The sequence below is a fragment of the Argiope bruennichi genome, chromosome 9 (genome assembly GCF_947563725.1).
Source record: "Argiope bruennichi chromosome 9, qqArgBrue1.1, whole genome shotgun sequence".
Lineage (NCBI taxonomy): Eukaryota > Metazoa > Arthropoda > Arachnida > Araneae > Araneidae > Argiope > Argiope bruennichi.
In genome coordinates this window covers 16935868-16960017 of record NC_079159.1, presented here as the reverse complement: position 1 = coordinate 16960017, position 24150 = coordinate 16935868, and the positions used below count along the sequence as shown (strand labels likewise).

At 27.1% G+C, this 24150-nt stretch overlaps 1 protein-coding gene across 1 annotated transcript in view; it reads right to left on the bottom strand.

Annotated features, from left to right (window-relative positions):
• Window positions 1–22117, bottom strand: part of LOC129985350 (runt-related transcription factor 1-like) — a 159917-nt gene extending 137800 nt beyond the window's left edge. The window contains exon 1 of the mRNA XM_056095347.1: window positions 21505–22117. Coding sequence (XP_055951322.1) covers window positions 21505–21856 — 352 coding nt within the window. The 5' untranslated portion in view covers window positions 21857–22117. The remainder of the gene's footprint in view (window positions 1–21504) is intronic.
• Between the last annotated feature and the right edge of the window lie 2033 nt (window positions 22118–24150).

Below are 24150 nucleotides of genomic sequence, written 5' to 3'. Positions count from 1 at the left end.
GAAACCAAGTTTATGTGTTTTGCATCAACCAAAGCGCAACATCAAATGCTTCTCAAACTTAAAATATAATAAAATAATCGAATAATATATATTTCAAAAATATGTATTTTATAAATATACATATTATATGGGTAGCTAACTAAAATTGTTGAGCAAAAAATATTATTTGTCATATTTCTTGAAAAGGATTATTATCTATCATTACCGAGGCATGCCTTTCTTGAATATATATCGCTCCATTTCTCTGAATAGCAATCAAAAGTATTAACTGCATGGATTTCAATCATATATTCTTGAACGAAACATCTTTATTAATGAATACAATAGAATTTTGTTTCATCTGTACAATTCCCATATTTAGCAATTTGAAATAAGTACTTACAGTTAACGTTATAGTTTAGTAGCACTCACACTTTTCTACTCATCTACAGGAATTAAAATTCTACTTTCAAAAATCTCCTAAATAATACTGATTTGCTATTTGTATGAAAGATCGAAAAATAACGTTGTGAGCAAATGTCGCTTTTGTAATGTGATTTCGAAACGTATTGAAACGAATTATTGCTACTATGATGTACAATAAATTCAATATATGGTTTGAATTTTGAATATTTATTAATTTATTACTTGTAGTTTCAAGTTATAGAACATCCTAAGACAGCGATAGATAATAGACACATTTCACTCATCATGTGACATCATGTAAACTGACACCATACAGCTCCAAATCCAAATGAATCAAACATATGTATTTTTTTCTGGCAAGTACCAGTCGAACTCGATCAAACAGCACTTCGTCAGCTCTTTGAGCATGTTGAACAGGGACGTCTGTTTCTACAGCTATAAGAACAGATAAAAATTGTAAGTCTTCCTTTTTACCCTTCATCCACAAGAGCGTAACATCGATTTTATAGGTCAGATAGCTAATCGTCTTCATCCTTTTAGTGGAAGCCACCAAACCATTTGACACACCACACATCCAAGTCAGCAAAGGCAGTAATCCTTTCAAAGTTTTTTTTCCTCTCCTTTCCTCTCTGGTTTCTTCTCTAGTGCGACAAACAAAAGAAGCGTAGTTTTAATGCCTATCATGGAAAGATAAGAAAATGATGTTGGAATGACAGCCAATTTATTTCTTTGGAAAAAATCTTTTTTTATTTTTATTTAGTGCCATCTGTCGTAGTCAGTCCTGCCATACTTATTATTTCCTAGAATGTAATGCAAAATTGGTATAGGATTTAAGAATGAATGCTAAAATTAATTGCCAGTAGAAATTATAGTATTTTATTGGCAGAACATTGAAATATTTACTATTTCCAAGGTATCAAGAGAGATTCAAAATAAATGAATAACATATTCCAATATTAAACATATTCCAAAACATATTCCAATGTGAATATGTTTTTAAGTTAATTAGAATTTCCTTTGTGTTTCGATTCATTATTTTAAAATATCTTACCTTCTGGTTTCCCAACATGTTAAAATTACCCCTTGGAAACTTAGAGACAGAAAAATAAGGTGTAATGTTTGAAATTTGTTACACTCGTTATTTTAATACGAGAACGTAGCATTTTGAAATAGACGCCACACTACTAAATCCTAATTAAAACCAGGCAGGAAGTGTTGAAAATGAAAGTCAGCTAATATGAAGAGAAAAATTAATGGAATTGAAAATGTTTGGTACATAATTGAGATATCCGATAAGTTTTATTTAATTTCAGTATAATAATATCATCATATTTATATTATTTAATCAATATAAATAATATTTCGTTATGTGTATTGATTTGAAGAAGCTTCTGGACAACCAGTGTCCAAAGAGGACATTGGTTGTCCAAAAGGTTTTCATATAATGGTCATTTTACCTCAGATATATTCTGAGATTAAGTATATGAATGGCACTGAGATAAAATATAAAATATTTTTTGGGCTTCAGTTGCACAGAAGCTGATAATATTGTGAAATATTATTTGTATTGAATAAATAATGATTTAGAATGATATGCATTTTTGAATGACATATTTATTCTAAAAATGCAATATTTCTACATTTCAAATATATTCGAAAATATCAGATTTACAAAGAAAAAAAATCTTAATTCCTAGAATATTTGGATTCAACACCCTTGCAATTTTGCAGGTGAATTTGGATATTTTGCTTACCATTATTTCAGTATGATAAAGTAAATAGGACACAATTGACAAATAAATCACAAAAATTAATTTTCCTTCATCGGTATAACACTGAAAAACAAAAATTATAAGGATTTTACCCATTATATTTTTCAAAAGAGTTGCAAATTTAAATTAGTGATAATTCATATGAATGATCCGAGTTGAATGAATTAAAGTAAATCAACAACGGAAAAGCATTTATAATGCACATTTTAAATCAAAGGAGTTAAAACATTAAGAAAATTGTCAATATAAAATTCTTAAATAAAATGCCTCGGGATTTTCTGTATTGCAATGAAAAATGCTTTTTTTCTCAATCTAGAATATATTTTGTGTAAAACTGTCTTCATTTGGAAAAAACTTAAACCATTAAAAAAATCATCTTAAATTTACTCTGAAAAAACGGTAAATAATGGTAATATTACTTGAATGTCGATATGAGTCATAAATGAAATGCGTTTAAAGATCTTTACTAAACATAAACTAATTTCAAATAAACTAGAAATAACTAGATTAAAGTGCATTTAGATTTTTTAGCTAAAATATTAGCTCCAAACAACTTCAGATCTGTTTCGACAATTAGAAATTTAGACAAAGTAATGATAAATTTGGCGTTATACTAGAATTTCAAATAATTTAGAATGCACGGAAAGAATTTTTAGAATGTGAGAACATGATGTTGTTTTGGTTTGAAGTTTTACAAGTTTCAAAATCCACAGACAGAAAATTAGCAACTTATCGCTTTTGAGGCATCAATTTTTAATTTTTAGTGCTATTAGAAAATAATAAAGAAGAATGTCACATTTGACTAATTATCGTCAACAAAATGTTACAACTTGGAGTGAATGTCGCCATGTACACGATTATCCTGTCTGGCCAATAAAGAGCAGGGTCGTAAGAAGTTATCGCCAGAAGAAGCACAAAGAAGGAAACAGGAATCAAAATGAAACATATTTATATATAATTTTGTAACTGGAAAAGATTTTGAGATAAAAAAAAAACATCGCTTTTCTAAAAATTAACTATTTTGCAATGAAATAATTGCGTGATCATTCCAAACAGTTTATGCCGGATTGTAGCAAAAAAAAAAAAAAAAAAAAAAAATCGTTTTCCTAAATATCGACGCATGCGTAATCTGATAGTCACATGATTATTTAAAATTGGTTTAAACTGGTTAGTAAATAAATTAGGACAAACAATGACTTAAAAATTAATAGTGTTCTCAGTGATAACTTGAAATTTGCGATAGAAGTTTTTTTTTTTTAATTTTAAATTTAACTTAGCTTTTTTTTGTTTTTATATTGCATTTGCACTTTCCAGGAACAAAAAGGAACTCGACCTCCATTTCATGTTTTCTTAACAAATAATGATTTATTTTTTTATTGAATAACATAAATACGTTTCAACAAGTTTATATTATCTACTGATGCGAGATCATCTAACATGCGTTAAGGCCATTTATAAACCGAGAACAAAAGAAATAAAATCTCAAATTTCATGTTCCTATGGAACAAAAGACGCCAGCAATCCATTGCACCGTATCCCTGTGAGGGCAAAATTTCTCTTTCATTCCACTCTCCTTCACCCCTCATTCGGCGGGTATGGGAACCATAACAAGAAATCACCACAAATGAAACACAACAAGGACCTTATTTCCCAGCGGAATTTACAGCCATACATGGCTTTGTTAAAACAAAATAACATTATCGCAACATGCCAAACGACACTTAAAACGCTCCTTCCTCTCCAACAAGTGCCGTCGTTCTCCCCAGAAATGCAAGTTTCGGATCGAAACTCCAATATCCCCCTCCAGAATCTGCTGCTAATTCCCCCCATATTAGACTCTTAAATTACTGGACCGCAGCCCAAAATGGCTCGTTAACCCTTGGTCCAACACAAAACCTCCATTACCACTCTCGAACCCAGAGGTGCTCTAAATCAGCAGGACTCTGCGCTATCAAGCCATATTCTGGTGCCGCTTCCCTTGCCTTTGGCTGGGGATATTTTCTTTCATTAATTTCTTCAATATGTTCAAGAGAACCACTTTGTTTCGGGGGATGAGCAAAGAAGTTATAATTTAGGGTTTGGGTTGTGTCAACAGGTGCTGTTTAAAAAAGTAACGAAGCTAGAGGAAAGTGGATATTTTATTTACAATCAGATAAAAATTCTTTGTATTCCAGGTTATTGCTCAAGTGAATGAGTCTTTATAGTTGCTTACAAGTTCTTTTTTGGTTAAATTTTTTCAAATATTGAATATCTTAGTTTAAAAAAAAAATAAAATTAGCCTAATGATATGTTTTTCAATAAATATGAATTTAAGTTCATAAGTATTAAATAATATCTCAATGTATAGGAAGATTTAAATACAGACTACTGTGACACAGCTTTATGAAAACAAAATGTTTCGATTTTCGAACCTGCAAAATCCTGTAACAATTAGGTTCTGCAGAAATAATAGACCGCAAATGGCCAATTGGAAACCAACTTCAAAATGTACTGAGAGTGGTACAATTGTCTTTGTGAAGCATAGTAAAAAAAGCTTCATTTTTCGAAAATTGATAAGTGAATTCTAAGTTGTTTGCTTTGCAAATGATGGAAGTTTTATTTTGAGCAGAAACTGTACACACTTAGGTAAAGAGCAATAGTGAGGCGGCAATATAAATAATTCAGCTCATTTAAGCAATATAGCTCTAAAGAATTCATTCCTGATTGCATTTTCCCGCGTTGAGTTTTATAAAAATATAGTTCTGAATTCCATAAAATTATAACTCACTATTCAAATAACAATTCTGTATCATTTGAAGTTGAAATGTATAAACAATGAAATGTATAAATAGAGCTCTAGTTCTTGAAAACATGTTTCGAAGCCATAGGAAAAAAAATAAAAGTTGAAAAATATTAGTTTGTTCTTAGTGAAATTTTAAATTTCCAAAATATGCTAAAACTTCGAAGCACAAAAAAGCATTAGATTTCTTAAATTTTTATAAAATAGCATAAAAGAAAATTAATTATCATCTAATAAACAATTTCCTTAATCGACTAGCTTTTTTTATTTATGTATTTAAAGTACAGGAGAGTGGAATTTGATCAAAAGTGTTTCATAAAAATAATTTAAATAATTTGTTTTCTGATTTCATATTTTAATTAAACAGAAGATATATTAAACATGTAAAACTATTTGTACGACAATGAGATAATGGTACAAAACAAGGCTCCTGGATTAAATTCAATTTTATAAAAATATTAAAACATAATGAGCGATAACTTTGCTCAATGAATGTTTCAGAAAATGATTTCATTCTCATCAGCTGTTCTTTTAATTAATTATTGAATTATATTTAATAATTAAATTGTTTATTAAAATAACCGCTAATTAATTAACATCTAATTAATTTATTTAATAATTAACTAAAATAACCGCTTAAATGATAATAGAAATGTGTCTTTTTATTTCCTTTAGCTATTACAAAATTTCACTGCTATAGCTGTCTATTTATTAGCAACAAAATGGTATATGAAAGTATGCATATATCATTCGTCGTATGAAAATTTCTGATAAAATTTTATAAATAGATTTTTTTTAAATTCTATTCTGAAATAATAACAAATTTTTACTTTAACTGAGGTATAAAGTCTTAATGAAATGAAAAGATTTTTTAAAAAGAACAACTATATAATACAGAGAGAGTAATCCCCCCCAAAACCTTGTGTACTCTCTAAAAAAAGTGTAGTTTCTCCTCCTTTTGCATAAAATTATGGTGCTTAGCAAGACCGGGAACGATATGAGTGACCAGATTTTTATTTTCAAAGTCCTCCGAAGAGCGTTCAAATTTCCAGAGAAATCTAAAAAAATTTTATCAAAATTATATACTACCATAAAATTTATTATTTAAATCATATTTCATCTATTTAAATCAGGGTTCCAAATGGGAAAGATGCCGCCCAGCAGTAGGCGATGGAACTTTCCTTGGAAGCGGTAGTGAATTCAGATGCAACAATGTTTTAATATTTGGGAACGGTTAATTATCATGGTATGTATTTTCTTGTAAAGGTGGAAGAGGTCAAGAAAAGATCGAGAATTTTATTCTATATTAAAACGTTTTGAGTTATCGTATTGACAGACAAATAGATGCAATTTTTAAAATGTATTTTTTTAATTTAGAAAGATCTGAACCGTTGAGTAAAGTAAAAATCTCGTATTTGAAGTTTTATCTTGCATACTTGGTATAAGAGAAAAATATTTCTATTTCCAGTTCTTAGCCAAATATTTTGACTTTTACTATATCAACTTATGTATTACTGAAATTATTTCAATAAGTAGAAATAAGAAATTATTTCAATATCTACGTTTTCTATGTTTTGGCTTAAAATAAATAAAAATTTTAACATAGGAATATACAAAATACTTATCAGTATTAACGGAGAAATAATTAAATTGATTTCATTTTTACTTACTTAAATTAAAATTTATCTTAAACTTCAAACTTAACTTAATTTTCTAAAGACTGTTGGGAAAAATAAAAACAGAGTGAGGAATCCAACTTCAAAATAATGCAATTATCAAATCAGAATTTACTGAACAATTAAAAACAAAATCTATATTTATGACAAAACGCAAGCTTTATTATTTCGATAAAATATAATATTGATTAAATAAAAAGTACATCAGAAATAAGAAAAAATTCTTAATGATATGTTATATAATAAAATTCTGTGCAACATGCAGAGGGTTTTTCACGAAAATTTCTTATTTTTAATTTATAAATAAGATTCAATCCGAAGCAATCTTTTTCGTATATTGCTTAGAGAAAAAACTTTTTTCTGGTGTCTTTTTTTCCCTCCAAATTATGAAAGATATTTTACAGCACATGAGTAGAAATTCGCATATGAATTAACAACAAACTTTTCAATATCATGAATTATTTTAGCTTATTTAGATTTACATATTGTTATTTTTATTCTATTTCCATGAAACGGAGTAAAAAAAATGGAGATATATACTTATGCATGCTACCTTTATGTACTGTACCATACGTTTCTTCTCATGTAAATTTAATTTCTATAATATTTTTTTCTGTAAATTATTACTTTAATTTGCTGAAATATATCTTTAAAAAATTACAAATAATCTGATTACCATATTTTCAAATAAAGCTATGGGATATAAAACTAATAGCAAATACAAAAATAATGTATTAATAATGGATGAAAAATTACAGAAAATATTAAATTATAATAATAATGTTTACAATTAATTATATATAGATTGTATAATGATTTTCTGATCAAAACAAGTATTTTTATTTAACTTTAATATATTAAAAAGTAATATCTATAATATATATAATAAGTTTAGTTTTAGTTTAAGAAAATAATATCATTATTTCATATTTTATGTTTACAAAACATCAATAATAATTTCTTTTAATTTAAATCATAATATAATTTTCATCAAAGTTTGTGCAGAAAGATTTTATCTAGCGTGAAAATAATTGCATTGTCTTTTTATTAATTTTAAATACTTATATTTATCTGAATATCATTTTTTGCAAAAAATAATAATCATAATCATGGGGATCTTTCAATCAAAATTCCATCTCAAAAAATGCTAACCAGTCATTTTCTTTTATGCTTTAAACGTTTTGCAATAGTGATTTTAGATAAAATGCTTCCGCTCAAAAATACTTTTGTTCCCTTACTTTTATTATTATTGCATTTTATCAATAGTGTTTATACAATATCAATGATATTGACCGATTAATTTATACCTCCTTTGGAAATACATGAAATAACATAGATTTTTCTTATGGATTGATAGAAGCTCAATGGAAATTGGTTTAAAGTTAGCAAGAAGAAAATAAAAATTACATTAACAATTTTACATAATTGTGAAGGTAATATTTTATGTATAATTTCTGCGGACGAGGAGACACAGAAAGGCCAATTCAAGTATAATATATTAATTGGTTTACCGTAGCAAAATTACTTTTCGAAATCTTATGAAAAATTTCTCTCCAACAAATTAATTTAGTTAATAAAATTGATCAATAAAATTCACCTTGAAAACCACAGACACGATAATCTAAATGCATGATTGAGGTTAAATTAAGTTAAGAAATTTTTGCTTTCTTTCATTCAAGTGTGTAGATATATGGTACGTTATTTAATATATTCCAATATTTTGATTAAACATATTTATAGAAAAGAGTATAAGAGAAATAAATAGCTTAAATGTAGAGCAAGAGTAAAACAGAAAATGCTGTAACGTCAGTGCAAAACAGGCCTGTGCAGCAAACTCATCCGTCATTGTAAAATAGAACAAAAAAATTCCATTCATATAGATCCCACGTACTTTACAGCATCTAACAATAAACTTATGCAATGAACTACTAAGATTTTATTCAATGAGCGTGATGATTAAATATATGGAAATTTCATACATTATTTAATTATAAAACATGATTTTTTTTCATCTTGAAACATTTTTGTTTATTACATTAACTGAAAATTAGCATCTCTTTGTTTTTCACTCTTTCTTAAGTACAGAAATAGAGAAATCAATTAGCAAAGTATGACGGACTTTTACAATTTAATAACATATTAAATTTAAATAAATTTCGAGCACTTTGTATATTATAAAAAAACGAATTATTAGGTCTCAATATGTGTGTGTGTGTGACAGAGAGAGAGAGAAAGGAAGAAAGAAAGAAGGAAATAGTATACTTAGAAAACGAGAACAGGCATGAACATTTAGAGGTCAATTGGAGATTTTCATTCGTTTTCATAACGATTAAGGAACACTTCAATTTTTAAAATTCATTTCAAAAGTTATTTGTTAGAGCAATGTCCAAATATCAGTATAATCCGAATAAGAAAGTAGAAAACTGGAGGTGGGGAGTGTAGAAAAATATGAGCCCGCTTGATTCAGAATTCAAAAGTTAAAATGAAATCTGAGTTCGAGTGATAAAAAATAATTATTCTTAGGAAACAGATAATCTGAAAATTATATATATATATATATATATATATATATATAATTTTAGCGCATACTCGCAGGTAAATTTATAAATTTAGACAATATTTGTTTTGATTTGTCTTGTAAATAACATTTCAATGATTAATTAAAAAAAAATTAGCAACTTTATTTAAAACCTAATTCTGCACAAATTAGTATTACAAAATTTCAGTAAGAACAAAGTTCAAATATTGTTATGACACGCTTGACATATAATTCTGTCCAAAAAACATTCTTCTTCATGTTTGGCCGAAAACATGCATCTGCATTATCTCCCGATCACCTGTGCTCCAATCACTCATCCACATTTAACACTTGAGAGGGTTAATCTTTTCCCTTCTTTCGCAACACCCCCTCCCCCCCCCCTTATTCTTTCCCAAATGAACAGGAAACAACGCAGCCAGGCAAGTACACCTACATGGCAGGAGAATTAAATTTTTAAGAACAAAGCTTTTTGAAAAACAGAAAGGGGAAGGCAGGGAAAAAAAGTGTTTTCCCAAAATCCCGAAGTGTCCGATGTCGGTGGCATTGATTAATGGGCAGCCTTTGTCTTTGCCTTCATTAAATGCTTGTTGAGAGTCGGCCCGATGGCTCGTTAGGCTTAAAAACGCCATCAAACATGGATCCTTCTATTAAAACATCGCGGCTTTTAAGACGGCGTCAATCGGGGGGAGAGATCGGGTCTGTAAGATCGGGGGCACTGCAGGCAAGGAAGGCGGCAGGAAAGAAACCCGAAGATCCGATCGAACATTGAGTCTGCCCCATAGATTAGAAAGTACTTTTTCGACATTACGAATTTCCAAAGAGTATGGACTTAAGAAATCAAAGCGAAAAGTGATTTTCAGGCTGAAAGGAAATGGAACAGAAAAACGCGTTGAGATTCTAATTTATCGGAAATTCAGGAATAAAAAAATGGGAAATACTTGATCAGTAATATTTATGGACATTATTATATTTTTCTTTACTATTTCATATCTGATTTTTTTCCATGTTATTTGTGCTCCAATTTTTTTTCTTACTACATATCATTTAATTCTATTGTTTTACATTCCAAAAGAACTTAATACAAATGAATCAGCTGTCGGTTCTCGGTTTTGCCTTTTTGACGTCTTATAATCCCGCCGGATGGGTTCCTTCGGTAGTAACTTCTGGGAGGTCCATCTTTTCCCCTTTTAGATGGTATTTTAAAACTTTTAGGAAAATTGCTGATAGTATTCCACCTTGTCATACTTTTGCTGAAAAATTTGAGTTCAAAAGTTCCTTTCTTTATTTGGTAAAACTCAAAAGTCAGATAAGTTTTGTTTTAATTCAAAGGACTTTCAATGTAAGACAAAATATAAATTTCGGTTTTTAAGTTCAATAACCATTACGTTATTTTATTAAAAAGTACAGTAGAATAATGCTAATGCCAATATATATGAATTAAATATCAACCAACAAAATATGCTGTATTTCGTTGGTAGTTTCAACCTACAAACATATTAAAAATCTTATATATATATATATATATATATATATATATATATATATATTAGAGATTTCGCAGCATTAAAATTCATTACTTTGCATACTACTTGCACGGACAAATTAATCGAATGCTACTAGCTCAAAATTTTCTACATTTATAACCCTTTTCTAAATGATAAAATTTACGTCGGCACGAGCAGTTTTTCAATTTAAAATATTTTTATATGGAAAACAAGGAATTGTTATACAGATTATTTGCTCCTGCATATATTCATTTTCACTTTCTTGGTAACTTTATATACCAATAATTTTTGCTTTGATATGCGTAGTTAAAACTGGAGCGAAATACGCAAAATTCAGTAAATGGTCTATTGAGAAAACAAAGCTAATTTCCAAATATTTTTGAAAATCAACAATACTGAAATGAATTAAGCATGAGATACACATTTTGAATAATATGGCTCTGAAGATTTGGAGTATGTATGACCTTTTAACTCGGTCAGACGAATGCATTTGCTGAGAGTGAAAAAGTACGAAACGGAAGACTGATTGCTGAGAAATAGCTAGATTGTAAAAAATATTACTAAGTTATAATAAATATTAATGTTTATTTTTTTCTTTAAAAATATTATTGAGTAATTCGACGCAATGCGGCTAGGCTACTTATCCAAAGTTGGCTAATTTTAAATCACATTTATCTCCTAATTTATCAAAACAGAATCGTTTGGTATCCACTTTCGCCAACTATAACCTTGTTATAACAACCATAAAAACTAGATTTATCACTCTAATTAACCGCATTTATTTTATCTAGCCAAAAAAAAACGCAGAATAATAAACAAAATGTTATTTGCATTTATGTTAATGAAACATAAAGTGATTCTAAAACATGTTGCATTGTAATTTACTCATAAGTGAATCAGAGTAAAACCGCAGACTAAACATGAAGTGTGATGAATAACAGCGGTCAAACACGCTGTTTTGACATTTCAATCAAATGAAAAACAATAAATAAAAGAGACGCAAATGATATCATGAATCAACCACAGAGAGAGCACATTGTGATTTCTACTCAACGTTTATTAAAAAAGATTGTAAATGTTTAAAGTTAGCTTTGTTGAAAATGTTAGGGCAATCATTACTTCCTTCCGCAGTAATCATAGAGTTGTTAAGTATTTCGAAATAGTCTTCTAAAATAATACTGTTATCAGTCTTATTTCAAATATTCTACATTTTAGATTATAAAGGGGAATATATTGAGTTTGAATTCTAAATAAGAGTTTTACAGCGGTTTTGAAAATAATAACCAATATAAGAAACATAATAAATAATAATTTTTTTAAATATGTAAGGAGCAACTTCACAAAAAAAAATTTCGGAATAATCGAAATTTTAAGCAAATTAATTGCAAAAGCTGGAAATATTATCCTTAAAAAAATCTATATTACTTAATCATACATTTTCAAAACATTATATATGTTTATTCAAACCAAAGAACATATATAATGAAATGTAGAAATTTAGTTTTTAATTAGTTTTGCAATATGTTTATTCAAACCAAAGAACATATATAATGAAATGTAGAAATTTAGTTTTTAATTAGTTTTGCAACCAAACCAATGTAAAAAAAACCGTCATTTAAGCTTAAATTTAAATGGTAGTTGATAGGAACAAAAAAGTCTATAAATTAACATAAAAAATTCTCATTTAAGTACTTAAGCTTTAAGTTGCTTGATTATCGAGTCAGATAATACTTTGTCTTGGAAAAATATCACAGTGTATTAATTAAGAATTGGTGAGACATTTCAGATATTTATGAACTCGATATCATTTTTATATTAGATAACAATATTTAATTTATTTTTAACTGATTATTTCAAATTATTCAATCAGGCACTACATTTAAAGGGTTGAAAACAATTTAATCGGTGTTATATATACATACAGTAAACTTTCTATTTAACGAAACTCAAATCAATTATCACTGGATATAAGAAATAAAATTTGCTTAATGCAATAAATATTATGGAATGAAAAAATTTTTAAGATTAAAATATCGATATGATTTAATATGAAAATGCAAGCAGACGCTTTCTTATCACTGCGTCATGTTCAATAAATATTTTATGCTAATACTCTCTAACTGAATTCGAAATATAATATTCTATTTTAATTACTGTTCGAAATATAATTCCATATATTCTGGCCTTAATTGACTTTTTATATTATGGATATTACTTTGCAGCAATTATTTGTTAAAGTAACTGTTCTTTTGTATTAGAAAAAAAAATTAAATATTTGTGCAGCTAAATAACACACAAAGCTTACAAGTTTTATCTGCACAAATCTATGTCTTATTCATGTGACTTCTCGTGAACTTTTAGTATCATTAGCTTTGATAAAGCCTCCCTCGCATCACGGTAAGGAGGGAAAATGAACACATTCGAAATTTGATATTTCTGAGTAAACTTTTACGTCATGTAAAAATTTCTATGTTAAATTTACAGATGGGAATATAAAATAGTAGCAACAGTGTTTTCAAAGCATTTTATGATAACATCACGCATATTGGCTAAATTTAGCACAGGAAGCGCTCGGAATGTTAAATCGAAATGTTATCATATATATCAGTTGATAACTAGATAAGATTTAGCATTGCTTTTAGAAAATATTTTAGACCAAATCTATTGACTGGAAATCCAAATAAAACGCACGTGGAAAGAAAATATACGCGAAAAATTATTTTAGAACTTTAGATATTGTTCAACTTGTCTTCATGCAGGAACGTTTGAACATGGCAATATACTCTGTAAACTGCATGGTATGAAAATCATACAAACTGAGTTCAAAGTGTTGCGAAACACATAGTATGCAATCCTCTACATGGTGACTAATTGATTCGAAACTACCAAATTTGTCGGCTAGTTAGTTCTTATGTATTAAAGGCTCACAAAAAAATTTGTAATTTTTGTTAGATTTTAATTGATTAAAAGTTAATCTAAATTTTAATGGTTTTTTTTCTTCAATTACATTGAATCATATTGCACTAAAATTGTTCTTACATCAATTAAAGTTTTTAAAACTCAATTTTCTATAATATCCAATTAGATTCCATGCTCTTAAATCTTAATATATTTTACGGAATTAATTTTAAATACAATTCTTAAAAAAGATTTTTAGTAATGTTGTAAAATTCAAATACCTCCGTCAAATGTTTCATCTTTCCATTTTTTCAAACATTAATGTCATGCCAGAAAAAAAAACTTATATCTTTGAACATTAAATCCAAAGCAAAATTTTTGCTTTAATGAATATAATAAAATTTTCAGACTGTCATTCGCTCTGTACATATTCTAATGTAGATCACATCATTGATAGAAAGCAAGGGCTAATGTAATCAATCCAGACGAATCGTGCATAAAATATTTTCATTCTATAATTTTTCACACTGCAATACTAAACAATAAGGAGATATTTTATTCTTTAACTTAATAATAATTAGAAATTATATTTTGTCTGACATTATTTCCATTTATCAAAATGTAAAAAGTTCAAAATAATTAAAGAAGATTGAATCTGATAATGTTTGTTTGGTATTGACATAAGTGATATATGAGCCGAGTTTAAAGACTTAACTTTTTGTAGAATCATTTATATAATATTCTATCCTAATAGCTTACACCACTGAAAACAAAAGTATTTTTTCTCCTACCAATCTTAGGAATTTAGTGAAACTAAATTGATATCAAAGTACACAAATTATTTCATAGAATAATATGATTGCAAAACTTAATTTCAAAGATATCCCTGATTTGATTGCATTTTGGAAAGAAGAAAACATTGAAAATTAATTACTTGAAACATAAAAAAAAGTGCATGAAACAATATGTGTAAAATTTAAAACTAAATTTTTCCCCTTACTTCCATGAAACAATAAAGGACTAATATAATTAAATTATAATTACTTAAAAGTTAATTACGTTAGTAAAAGGTATTAAATACGTTAATTTGTGTTTCATTAAAACTCATTAAACAGGTAGCATATAATTACTGGAGAGAAATAAATTACAAGTCAAATTAATTAAAATCAAAGTTTTTGTTATAGTTGATTTTTTATCAGTACTCAAAGGTAAAGTATCTTTCAGAAACACTCTAAAATTCAGTTACTTTTACTCTACTAAACAGTGGAATGAGTATCAATCAGTTTTAATTTCCATGGTAAAACAATTATAGCAATTAAACAGTTAAAAAAATTTGAAGTCTTGATTACTTTTAATTTAGAACTTTTAAATTAAGGAAAGTTTTAAGGATATTGTAAATCTTAATTATACGTGTGAGTTTGTCAATATCATTTGATAATTACTTTCGTGAATAAATTCTGAAGGTTTTCGCAACGTAGTCAACATCATGGTTCTTGCGCCAGAAAAAAAATCCAAACATTCCAATCCAGTCCAATCTAAACTTTTTTTCTTATTACCAATCTCGCAATATTTTAATATTTTTATTCAATTAATTATTATATAGAAAACTGATAGTAAAAACAAAATTTATATTCAAGTGCTTTTTTCTATCATTTTTTCCAATGTAAATTAATGTACACAATATACGTTTTTTTCTACAGGTAAATCCTTACACCCACTTTTCCTTTCCCGAACTAAACAATGTTTATTTTAAGACTCACTTTGCAATTTTAAGCTTTGTTCAGATGAAAAGGAAGGAACGTGGTCGGTAAAATATTTCTTTAATTCCGTCCCACATCAAAGTAGATGATGTTTAAAACTGCGACAGGCATAACCTGAACCAGTCTTGCATATACGGTGAATCTTTAGCTTAAAGTTAACTTAAACCACAATTTTGAGGTCGGTGTATTATTACAGAAGCATTGCTTCCTTCTTCAGTTTCATTGCACTCAGAAGGCATTTAAATTAAACTGGCTTTAAAATTGCATAAAGTTTTCAAATATTTATATACGATGAAAATAATTCTAAATTTTGTAAGAAAATTTACTTGCTTCCTAGTTGTTATTTTTGTTTTCACCATAGAAGAAGCATTTACTTTGATATTTAATATGCAACATTTCATCATTATATTGCTTAGACTAACCTACTTCAAGTTTATGAAAAAGTAACGAAAAAGTTATTTTAAAGTGTTATGCCTGTGGCAGAATAAACAACAACAAATATATCAGTATATCTTCAGTATAAAATATAAGCTTTACCTATATTGATGTATTCATTTTTTTCCTGTGACAGAGGATAACGTTTAAAACAGTAAGAATATAGTAATGGTCATATAACATGGCTTCCCCCCCCCTTCTTTCATCTTAATGACTTTGTACAGTGAAAATAAATAATCACAGTGATATAAATACATCAGCAAACTATTATGAAGAATACAGGAATAATAAAATACCTGAAACTGAGGAAAGTATCGTAATTTCATCACTTAATAACTCTTAAATTATTTAAAAATACAATGCAATTAGATAATAAATCATGAAAAATCCTTATCATCATTAATTGTACCAAGTTTGCTACATCTTGTTTAAGTTTTATACAGAAGATGAAAGAGGATAGTAGAAACAAAACTTCATGATATTATATAATATGTCTTCATAAATATGTGTCCATGAGATATACCATTAAAAAAATGTTAATCGCGAAAATGTATTATTTTATAAATGGAATCATCTATCTGAAATCGTTTTCACACATTAAGAAAGGTTATAATTTTATTGTTCTATAGCAAAAAAAAAAAAAAAAGTGTTGAAAATCATATTTAAACAAATGATATCTTTTTTTTATCAGATGGCCACAAGAAGATGCAAATAAGAATCTACTTCTATGAAACGGTAACATTTTTTTTTACCATAATCATAATTAATTTAGAATTGTTTGTCATAGGAAAAAAAGAATCGAATGATAAAATTATGTCTAGTTGAAGAAAGTTGTTCTAAAAAAAAAAGAGTTTCAAAATTTCTTTAAAGCAAATTTTATAGTTCATCTGATTAATAAAAGTTGGAATTTCTCGTTATTTCTTCATAGAATAATAGACTTCAAGACCATAAAAAATGATAGTGTCAGCTGATAAAAATAGTATCAATGGTAAACGCCAAAAATTTATTTAAATGAATAATTATTATTTAACACTTACATTTTTTTAAACATGAATAATTCCACAAAATTAAAGATACGGTCGTAATTTAAGCCTAAATTTATTTCAAGGAACTTAATGCAAATTAAAGTACTTGTGTTAAATAATAATAAAAAATCAAAAAAATTAATACACTTTGAATAATACACCTCAATCCAGAAAATCATCTTAATCAAAATTATGAAGAAAAAAACCGTAAAATTATAACGCGTTAACAGAACTATTCTATACAAACAAAAATTCAATCAAGTTTATATTTTAATTATTTAAGGAACGCCTAGAAGATTTCTTTTTTGTCATACTAACTATGTTTCATTTTTCTTACAGTACTGATTCCAGCGCCTTGTACTTTTATATCTTTCTTTTTTTTTTAACAAAATATTTTTACTGTTTAATGTACTAATATAAGCATATTTTTAAAATCGTTTTCAGTTATATCATTTTATGTTATTTAGGCTTTAACATATTTGTAATTCTCTATTATAAATTTCACAGAAATTTATAATAACTTTTTTCTTATAATCGCTAGGGAATAGACTTTTAAAATCATTTTATAAAATTTAATTAAAATTAATCATTTAACTGATAACTAAATACTGAAAATATTAAAACATAGTAATTTAATTATAGTATTCTAAAACATAGCATTCAAATACATAAAATTTCATAAAGCGACTGTATCAGGAGATAAGTAAAAAATCTATTATGTCATTTTATTATTAGAAATATAAAGGTCAAATCTGAAAACTACGGTAGAAAAACGTGTAAAAATATTATAATCCAAAGACATAGAGCGACGAAAAATTTATTATTAAAACTAATTAAAATTAACTTACTATAAAAATAACATATTTATAAATATAATTAAATATATCGTTGATTAATTAATTGAATTCCAAACAAGCGCGTTCTGTAGCTTTTGTTATCTTTTTGGTCATATAATGTTCCATCACTAATGTGTGTATGATAGCAGCATTTTTTAAACATTGTTGTGCGTTTAATGCTATTGGTGATTTGGTCTTACTTTTTTGCCCATTACTGAGTGCTTTGTAAATAATATGAAAAACGAAACATTCATTGCCAGATTTTTTTTAAAAAATGCAGAAGTAAAGTCTGCTTTTCATTTATTTTTATTTAAGTTTGGCAAGTACAAGTGCTTAGTGTCAGTATTATTATCAGTTAATTAAAAATAACCCAACATAATTCTAAAAGGCATTAAAAAATGTCATCTTGTTAAATACGAAACCAAACAATCATTTCATATTATTGTTATTTTATTTATCTTAAATTCCTAAAACAGGGAGAACAACTTTTTTTTGCAATTTTAAAATTTAACTTGATAAAATAATTGTTGAAATTTTTAAAATCTTATTTAATTTCATTACTATTTAAATTCTAAAAATTCTTTTTCAATTTTTGGATTTTGTAAAAAGCAGCAAAAATATGACGATGTTTACTCAAAATCTTCCAATTTCACTGAAATAGAAAAAGCTGATTTTTATAAATCGTTTGCTAAATATCGAGGAAGTTTACGAAACTTTTTGAAATGACTCACTTTTAAGTAATGTCAAACAAGATTGTGAATTTGACAGGTTAATCTTTGAGGAAAGTATTAAATTTTGTTAAAGACATAAGTTTTAAGATACCATCAGATTGACTGAGAGGTATTTAGTTATTGCTAATCTTTTTAATCCAGAAAATATTCACCTCTAAACAAATTTATATCGCCATTTTATCAAAAAATACGCGATGTTGGTATTGTTGTTGGTTTTTGCTGCTTTTATAGATATATTTATTGATGCATTTGAGATATACTTGGCGACGCACTTTACTTTTTTTTATCTAATTTAAAAATAAGGGGTTTTGTGTTTTTAAATTAGATTCTCGTATTAAATATTGAAGTGGTGTAAGATTATTTTATCACATTTAATATTTTAACAAATTTTTTTCCCTGCCATTTCTCATGTAATATCCAACTTACTTATCACATGCAACAAAAGATACTAAATCTATAATCCCAGTAAAATCTTTCCGGGTCATTTGTTGAATGTATATAGATGTGAGATTTAGTGTTGGAGGTGAATTATTTAACTTATGGGTTTTTAATGTCACAAAAAGTTCATTTGTACTATGTTGCGATAAATAAAACTTAGCAAAAAAATATAAGCAAGGAGTTGTCAAGCGAAATGCAATATGATATTGAATTTCAATTTTCTTTTGTGTCATAGTAAAAATTAACGTTGCTCGAAATTATCACTGTTTTAGAACACAAATTAATCACAGAGAAATATGCTGATAAATTTATCAAATTGTCATATGATTCTTTGGAGTTCATGTTCAACCTTATACACGTCTATCATGGAATTAACTCATGTTCATGTGATAACATAAAATGCCCCTTCAGTATTGTCTTAGCCAATGACATAGAATTTAAATCGTTAAACATATTTTATAATGTATAATGGGAAAAGGTACCCTTAGTTTGAATAATAATGCCATCCTAATACAAGATCAGGACTTATGAAAAAAATGTTATATCTTTTTAAATACCAACGAAAACAGGAAATAATTCGGACTAACGAGAGATCAACGATTCAATTAAACAGTGGCATCTAAACACTCTAAAAATTATTCCCTGTTGATTTTTCATACTATTTAATCAACAAAATGAAATCAAATGCTACAAGATTCTATTTTTTCCATACATTCAAATATTCCGAAGAAGCAAATTTCTTCATTAATCAAAATGTACCTAAAATAAAAAGATTTTCATACTGAAAAGAGGCTTTAATAATCTCATAATCGTAAATTGAGAGAGATAAGCTCTTGCATTTTTTTCATTAAATAACGTACAATTAGTAGTCTGTTTAGGTTTCAAGAAATAGAAAAGTATTGAAATATTCGTTTAACAAATCAAAGATTTTGAATTCTAAATGTCTAAAGAAGATTTAATTGTACTAATTAAAAAATTGAATAATTTTTTAATCACGAAATACATTAATTTGAGTAATGAAATATACATATAAGAGCTGTTTAAATAGTTTAAACCTTTTGTTACATAGTATTTTAATTTTCTTTAAAGTAAACAATATACATACAGCAATGGTAAATAACACGATTATTTTACTGAAATACTATGTTCTGTTTTATACATTATTTTTGTGTGATAGCATGCTTTTCAAGAGAGCATTTAAAAAAATTTAAATATTCATAAATTAGATGACTAATATTGAGATCTAATTTAAAATTTAGCAATAATTGCAATATTTTTTCAAGCACTGGTTCTCAATTACTTCAATCTAAAATAAGTACTTCATTCAATAAACAAAATGAAATATTTCATTTTTTTGTATTTTTTCTTATAGTGCAGTTTTATCGTTTTTAAAAATTTAAATCGATATCTTTACAAGTAGTCTAAATAGTATTATCTAGTCATAGTAATAGTATTAGTAACTAAATAATCATAGTGACTAAATAGTATTATCTATTCATAAGAATAATTATTATTAAAATTTTAATTGAAGAATTTTTAACCTGTTTCATGAACTTTTATTTTTCACATAACTGTTTATCATATATTTTGCCATATTCTGTTTCAGTATGTTGTATTTATTTATCCTATAAATTACAAACACAAAAAAATTGGGCATTTTAAAAGATTATTCATACATTCAAAGTGTATATCATGTTCATATATCATATTAAGAATTTTAACAGAGTAAATGTCTTATTATCTATTAAATTTTATATGTTGTTACCTGTTATAACGCATAGACTAAGTTTAAAGGATTTTTAATGAATGAAGATGTTGAGTTTTAAATTCTTATCGTAGATAAACTTATGAAATCTTAAATAAAAACTGTAAGCGAAATTTAGTTTATTATTTTAATTACGGCTGTGATAATATGGTAATATTTTTTTTTTTAGTTCAACATATATTAAAAAAACTTTTTATGACATCCAACACATTGCAAGAAAAAAATTTCAAGATCTGAAATATAAAAGTGAGATAAAAGCCATCAAAAAAATCCGGGCTGATTTTAAACTTTCCCTTATTTAAAATTTCCCAAATTAGATATTTTAACGTGATAACGTTTATAGGTTGGCATATTATCTATAAATTGTGTCATATAACGCGTGTCATGTGACATATGTGATAAAAAAATATTAAAAGTGTTTTACAGAATACAATTTTGAACCTACTGCTAACGCATTTGGCACTCAGTTGTTTCTTTGACAGTAAATGCTCTCTAAATAAGAGTTTTTAAATTTTTCTATTTGATTTTTAATTATTAAAAATAAATCCTAATTTAATACGTTCCCTCAATAACTTGGAAACATATAATTGTAGAAAAACAGTTTTTACTTCACTTTAAAATTGAAAAAATGTGCTTTTCTACATTGCCACTTGAAAAAAAAAATTTGTTAACAATATTTTTTTTATTAGTTTACACTCATACGGTGAGGTCAAGATAATATTTTTTTTTTGTGTATGTTATCGCTGGTATATAATTAAAGCGTAGATTTAGAAATTAAATATAAATATACAAAACACAACTATAAATGAAGTTTCGCAATAAAGGATCGAATTTTCTTTAACTTTTTAAATAAAAATTATTTTTCTTCCTATTTATATTTTGTATTATTAAAACTATAAGCATTTGTATTTTGAATTATTAAGGAATATGCTACCCTTACCTCTACCGCTTCTTCCTACGAATCTCAGGTCGTTGAATTTTGCCACCTGATTTTTCATCACCGCTGTCGCGTTCCGTAGTTCAGCGCAATAATTATCATCATTGCCGGCTTTGATGGTCACAATTGTCCCGTCCATGATCTCCCCCAGACTGACCACTCGGAAGGCTACGGGCAGTGTCTTGTTGGACCTCCAGTGGGTAGGAAGGGCCGAGCAAACGAGATTCGGGCTCCCAGTCTTGACGAGCTCCCCAGGATGTTCGCTGAGAACCTCAGTCAAAGTCCGTTCAACCGGTACGAAGAAATCGGCCATGGCATCGCGGGAGTTCCCACCGCTTTCCGCCGACAAATGCATCGATGATTTTCCGGTGCCACTCGCTAGGCCTACTTCGAACGTCCGATTTTCTATTTTTTTATTTTCTCCCCTTCCACAGTTTCCGCGGAGAAGTTTTATGACAGAAAGACGAAAAAAAATATCGAATACGGATACGAGATCGAGTTATTGTAATCAGACAGTTCTGATAAAATTCGAAAAGGGATTGTTGAAGAGATTTGTTTTGAAGTTTCGTTATTTTAAGATTTGATCTACGCGGCGCTCAGTGTCAACAAGACTGGCACGCGCTTCTTCTGGCTAAGGGAAAAGGCGTCAACAAAATCGTTTGCTCGGAGACGGGATTCTGTATCCCTCCGCGCGGTAGTGGCCACTCACGCTGAGCGATGCTTTCGCCGGTGGTAACGAGTTCGGAATGTTTTAAAGTTGAAAAGCGAGGCGGGAAATAAAAAGTTTCTTCGAACTTGATTCGCATTCTTTGTTCAACATATGTTCCAAATAGATCGTTTCAGGTTGTTTAAATTGATTTCAAAAGTCCTATAAGAGTTATCCTATAAAAGTTATCGGAATGCAGAATATATTTAATTAAATTCTTGTTTGTTTGTTTTTTCGCGACGTACAAAGGGATAAAATGGTCGCTAACAGGAATCAAACATTCTTCGTGTGAAAAATTTTCACTGCCGAAATTATTTTTAATGCGATCATTAAAAAAGAAATTTTTTTTATTTAAAATTAATTTTTAACATTAATATTTAACATTAGAAAACAAATATTTAATAAAGATTTTAAAAAAATTTTTTGTGGATCCAGCTCATTATTTCGAATGTATGGATTTTCATGATTACAAAAATGTTAGCAAAAAATTATGCTTCTTCTTAAGATATGTCTTCATTAAAAAAGATTTATATAGTATTTATTATAATGACTTTTATACATTGCTTTAAATGTATATAAATATTTTATTCGAATTAATATTCTTTAAATATTTTTTCAGATTTTAAAAAAATATATATGCCTTGCTTAAAATATTTTTTTTCAGTAAAAAATATTTAAAGCAAAGAATATTCAAAAAAAAAAAAAAGAGAGAGAAAAAAAGTAAAATCAAGAGAAATTTGAAGAAGACAGATAAAAAGGAGATATTTGGAAATAATAGTTTTAGGAAGCAACTTAATAATAATCAATATTCTATAATGCTGTATAATAAAACTCTTTAACGGATATTATTTTCATTAGATACAATAATATTATCTATTGTTTAAAAAAAACACTTTTTATTTATGTAATTTAAAGGAACGGAAAGAAAATCAATATAGTTTGGTTTTTAAAAATTGTCAAGAATTATATATATATATATATATATATATATATATATATATATATATATATATATATATATATATATATATATATATATATATATATATATATATATATATACATTTATTTATTCATAAAAGTAACATTATGAATTAGTGCAACACTTGAAAGTTTTTTTAAACAGCAGAAATCTAAAAAGCTTACCTAAAATTTTCTCTGCAGATAACCCTTCGTCCAGAAATCTCGTTGAATAAAAATATGCCCGGTTACATTTCTTCAACTGCTAATTGCTTTCTTTCACACGCATACAAGAAAATTTTCCTAACCCCACGGGCATTGCCGTTGCTGTTTGGCTTTGCAGTACAAAAATATTATTGGCAGTGAAAGGAGATTTACAGATAAATTCGCCCCTCCCACTTACGAGCAGACACCGTTCTTCGTGCATTCTTTCTGTTGGTTAACGCAAATTAAATTTCATTTTTTGTTCCATTTTCCATATAATTACTTGGAAGAATTATTGGAATTTTAAATAATAATTAAATTCATGTATGAAACAAAATAGTCTACGAAAAATCCATTTTAAAGATAATATTATAATACATAAGTCTAAATCGTAATTTTTTTAAATAAGAATTCTGATATTTTTTGAATACCAAAGATTTTTTCACTCAGTATATATCTATATATACATAAAACACAAAAGTCGCTCTTATTATCTATTATCAAATAGTAGAAGTTAAATATAAACAAAACTCTATATGAATATTTCAGTCTGTTTTATTAAAAATTATTACAGCTGTATTTGATGACCGTATCTTCCAAAATTATTATCCTAAGATTTACACATTATCATAAAATAAGAAAAAAAACGTTTTAACGATATCAATTTATTTCTAAAATTTTTAAACTTAGAAATATTAAATTAAAGTGAACAAGTAAGTTTAATCAAAACTCGTTTCTAATTATGTTTATCGAGAATTATTAAATATCGATTATTTGAT